The sequence below is a fragment of the Pinus tabuliformis genome, chromosome 1_1, assembly GCF_031772625.1.
Source record: "Pinus tabuliformis cultivar Carrire ecotype Pingquan chromosome 1_1, CPIR1, whole genome shotgun sequence".
Lineage (NCBI taxonomy): Eukaryota > Viridiplantae > Streptophyta > Pinopsida > Pinales > Pinaceae > Pinus > Pinus tabuliformis.
In genome coordinates this window covers 812,587,435-812,592,707 of record NC_142297.1, presented here as the reverse complement: position 1 = coordinate 812,592,707, position 5,273 = coordinate 812,587,435, and the positions used below count along the sequence as shown (strand labels likewise).

General features: G+C 35.7%; 1 protein-coding gene across 1 annotated transcript; it reads left to right on the top strand.

Moving 5' to 3' along the window:
- Nucleotides 1-3,713: 3,713 nt before the first annotated feature.
- On the top strand, nt 3,714-4,703 carry LOC149216539 (uncharacterized). The gene has a single exon (XM_089391230.1). The coding sequence runs from the start codon at nt 3,781-3,783 to the stop codon at nt 4,480-4,482; it is 702 nt and encodes a 233-aa protein (XP_089247356.1). The 5' UTR covers nt 3,714-3,780; the 3' UTR covers nt 4,483-4,703.
- The last annotated feature ends 570 nt before the right edge of the window (nt 4,704-5,273 follow it).

Below are 5,273 nucleotides of genomic sequence, written 5' to 3'. Positions count from 1 at the left end.
TTACAACTGCTGAGGAGGACTAAGCCATCCTCTGAACAAAAAACCTGACAGCAATGAACCATACTTTAAGACATCTATCCGACATATCCAGATTATCCTGGTGGACTTTCAGGATCCCAAAATGTTTCAGATTGCCTAAGAGACAAAGGAAATTTCTTGACATTGACTTGTTACAGACAATCCTTATGGCTTTGATAACAAAAAACTGAACAGGAGAGACAAAGACAGAGTCTCTAAACATTAACAGAAAAAGAAAGACCTCAAAAAACCTTTGACCCAAATCAGATGGGACGACTGGGCGCTTCAGGCGACGTCCTCTCCACATTGCTGGGCGGGTCAAGCCAGATGACCGAATCCTCCACGTCCTGTTGCTGGTCGTCCGAGTCCGGGTGAACCGAGCCCTGGCCTTCATTTCTATACTGATCACAGTCACGAAGGGGCAGAATTTCTTGGACTGAGACGTCCCTGAGATTGTCTTCCAGATCCGGAGCCGGTGGAGGCGGGATTACTGGGATGGCTGCAGCCAACGGACGAGCCATGCGGTGGACTGTGCCATCCATGTCTCCTAATAAAATTTCACTAACCAGAAGGCCAGCAGCAGCGGAAGCAAGAGAAGACCCAGCAGGCTCGATCGGAGGCGCTTCAGTAAGATACACGGAGAGATTTACAATGACATCCGTCTGCAGGTCCCTTCCAGGAATTCGAAGACGGAAGGACTGATATGAGTTCTGCCCAAACAAGAATTCTTCATCCGAGCTGGTGGACGAAGGATAGCTAGCCGCCATTGGAGCTATGGGATGCGGCTCCTCCTCTTCCCTTGCGGCACGCACACCAGACCGCCCACCTTTGCGAGGCACACCCCTCCTCCTCATCACTTTTCCCAGCTGGATCACCTGCAACTTACGTTCTATTTCACAGAGGATCCCTGGCAGCAGAAGGTGCTGCTCTCCGCGCACTGAACCAAACATTCTCTGAGGTTTGCAAGTAAGGGCATGTCGGTTAAATAAACCGGCCCCTTCAGCACTTCGATACGGCATTCCTCCCACCTTTACTCTCAAATTTCTTGAAACAATCGCAGACACACTCGGCTTCAATGCCCTCCCTGCAACACTCTGCCTTACCATAACGCTGCCGTCCTTCACCATTAAATGCGAATCCGTCTTCCTCGGTATCAATATGCTTGGCAATCTCCTCGGCTCTGTCAACATGTGTTGATGTGCGGGGAGGTTTAATGACACGTACAATCACCCGCATCCGGGTTTTGTGATGGCTATTATAGAAATAGATTAATTGTATAAAAAAAAGAATTAAAGTTATCTTTGTGATGATTATTATGTAAATGGTTTAATTGTATAAAAGAAGGAACTAAAATGTGAGAAAATTACATTTGAAAGGAAAGATTTAATTTTGTGATGATTGACATAGAAATGGTTTAATCTTGTAAGAGAAGATAAAAGAAAAGGAAAAGAGATTTATATTTTTGTGATATGATATTTGTAGTGATTGATATGGAAGTGTTCTAATTCTCACAAGTGACATGTTAGTCCATTGTTATAAGAAGAGAAGAGTACATGTGCTCAAGTATAAGACACAACTTCTATGTGTCTTGGACATACCATACATGCTCTCAAGTATAAGATGCAACTTCTAGGTGTCATGGACATCCCATCTCTTGATAAGTTACAAGTGTTTGATATATCCAGTGCTCACTCCAAAGAGTCACTAATTCCCATAGTAAAAAATCATAAATAAATAAATAGTAACTAATAAACTAAATCATTTTAAAACCATTTTATATTTTAAACCTAAAAAACTTAGTAAATTAAGATATAAATTCTCCAAATATAAATATATAAATTAAAAAAAAAAAATAGATTTATAATTAATATATAATATAATTTGAATGATGTAAATTATTATAAATTAGAAAAAAACTTAAATAATTAATTTTCATTTATAATTAATATATAATTTAAATAATGAAAATTGTTAAAAATATTTTTAATATTAAATTTTATGATAACAAATTTATGATGGTGTATAATGAAATTGAATTTTTATTCCTAAATAACATTAAAAAAATGATATTATTATTTTTTATGTGTTTTAAATTATTAATAAAAAGTAAATAATGAATAATTTCATTTTAAAAGAATTTTCTGAGGTTTATTAATGTGATTTGTGATATGATATTAGAAAAAATAAAAGGTTTATTTTTTAAGTATGATATTTGTGATGATTAATATCGAAATCGTTTAATTTTCTATACATAAATAAAAATGAAAAGTTTATTTATGTGATGATTATTATGGAAATAATTCAAATGTATAAAGAAGAAAATGATATTTGTGATGATTACTATGGAAATGGATTAATCGTATAAAAGGAAGGAAGAATTTTGAAATTTGTATTTAAAAAGAAATGTTTACCTTTTAACCTAGAAATAATTTAATTTTGTAAGAGGAAAGAAAAAAAAAAAAAAAAAATATATATATATATATATATATATTTATCTTTCTGATATAATATTTGTGGTAATTGATATAAAGGTGTTGTAATCCTCTCCACACATAAGAAAGGAAAAATTATTTTTGTGATTTAAAATGTGTAGTAATTAATAAATAATTTCATACTTTTGATAATTAATAGGAAAATTTTCAACCAAATAAAAAAAATCATATCTAATAAAAACACACATACAATAAATATAATTTTGAAATTATAGAATATTTCCCTGTCAAAGAGACACTTCGATATTACCATTTCTAGAAATTAATGGTGCAATGGGTAAACAATAAATTCTTATTAAACTCAAGTTTAACCTAATTAACTTAACATCATCCACACAACGACTTTATATTCAAAGTCATCTTCATTAGTTTGTTTGTATGGACTTCCATTACAATTCAGTCTAACTACATTAGATTATAGACTTGAAACAACGACTTTATATTCAAAGTCATCTTCATTAGTTTGTTTGTATGGACTTCATTACAATTCAGCCTATCTAGTTTATAGACTTCACACATCCGAACAAACCAATGTCAATAATGGGATTTGTTGTTTTGGCTCATGAGTAATGACATAAATTACCTTCTTTTATTAAAGAAATTTTCAAGAAAAAAAAAATATATATATATATATTAAAAAAAAATTTCAAAATTACAGAATATTTCCGTTTCATGGAGACACTTCGATATTACCATTTCTAAAAATTAATCGTGCATTGTATAAACAATAAATTCGTATTAAACTCCAATTTTAACCTAATTAACTTAACATCGTCCACGCCACGACTTTATATTCAAAGTCATCTTCATTAGTTTGTTTGTATGGACTTCCATCACAATTCAGTCTATCTAGATTATAGACCTCACACATCCGAACAAACCAATGTCAATAATGGGATTCGTAGTTTTGGCTCATCTGTAAACCCAAAATACTTAATGACTAATGACATAAATTACCTCCTTTATTAAAGCAAAAGGTCAAAAATTTATCTAGAAACCTGTGTATACGAAATCAGAGTCATTGCTTCGTCCAGTCCACTTGCGTTTGCGTGTACAACTCTGCATATTGACCCAGTCGCATTAGGAGTTGCATTGCAAATTGCAGTGAGTCGTTTGAAAGTTCAAAGACGCGGCAGCATGTATCTATTCTTCTTCCCTTCCTTCCTTCCTTCCCTCCTTCGCCCTATATAAACCTCTTTTCCTCCACCCCTTCTACATAGAAATCAAGTCTTCTCCCAAACTTTACTCATTCAGGATTTGATTTGGCTGAATGTTGTTCTCGCTGGATATGGCAGCGGCAAAATGTGTTGCTCTACTTCTTGTGGTACTGGCCGTGGGAGGCACCCACGCGGTGGACTACGTGGTCACCAATTCAGTCGAGAGTAGCGATGGCGGGAAGAGATTCGACAACGAGATAGGAAGGACCAACGCCTTGCAGATAATGGACGACGCCACCCAATTCAACTGGCAGACCTTCGCCGAGCAATCGCCGGCCGATAGGAGGAACGTCCAGACGATCGCTCTGTTTGTAGAAAGCATAAGCGACAGCGGAATCATCGCCTATACGAGCAACGACCAAATCCACTTGAGAGCGGAGTACGTTGCCAGTTTTGAGGGCGATGTAAAGACGGAGATCACAGGCGTTCTGTACCACGAGGTGACCCACTCCTGGCAGTGGAACGGGAACGGCAACGCGCCGTCAGGGCTGATCGAAGGCATTGCGGATTATATTCGCCTCACGGCGGGCTTTGCCTCCTCTACATGGCCTCAGCCCGGCGGCGGTAACAAGTGGGACGACGGCTACACCGTCACTGCCTACTTTCTCCAGTACTGTGACACCGTTACTTCCGGTTTCGTTCAGAAGATGAATTCGAAACTGCGCGATGGATGGGACGTGGGATTCTTCAACGATATCACTGGCAAGTCTGTGGACGAGCTTTGGAGTGATTACAAGGCTAAGTATGCAAATTGATCCTGAGCCAAATTAGTGGACAAAACGCTACATCACAACTACTCAATAATAAATGGCGGCTTAGCCGGTAGGTTTATAAAATTAAAATAGCATATTATGTAATTTGAACCTGATACTAAATGATGTGTCCCTCACATACCATTCGCCCCACGTAAAAATGATGTGTCCCTCACATACCATTAGCCCCACGTAATAAGAAAAGTAAAGCTAGTTATAAGCATTGCGATTTGTATTTGTATGATATTTCAATGGAGTTGAATTCTATTGTGAAAAGACAGTGGTGGTACTCAAATACTCCATACAATATGGCTATACAACATCCGTATGGTTAACTTTCATTAAGCCGATCACGATAATTAATATTCATTAAAATGTTTTCACCAGTTTTGGTTTGGCATATTCATTAAATATGGTTTAATCAGTGTTAAATTTGTCACACTTCGTGATATAATTTTTGCGTTTAATATACACGATAACTTTCTATATTTTAATATATATAGTATTTTTCATTTATCCGAGAAGAAACTTCTATGAGTATATTTTATTTTCGAAAAATCAATGATACAATCCAAATAATAAAATTTTAACTATATAATTAAAAATAATTAATATTAGTAAATTTGAGTTTGATGTTTTCAAATTTTTGGATGTTTTTGAAATATGTTTTTTATATTAATTATATTATTAGGATTTGGTCGACGTTTCGAGCCAACTAATGTGGTTTATCGTCAAGACAAGGTGAGAAATCAATCGATTTGAAGGATGTTGTTGTTCTCAAAGCCGAAAAAGGT

What these genes read in the sequence shown, in the direction of transcription:
- LOC149216539 (XM_089391230.1), top strand. Translation starts at nt 3,781, where the DNA reads ATGTTGTTCTCGCTGGATATGGCAGCGGCAAAATGTGTTGCTCTACTT.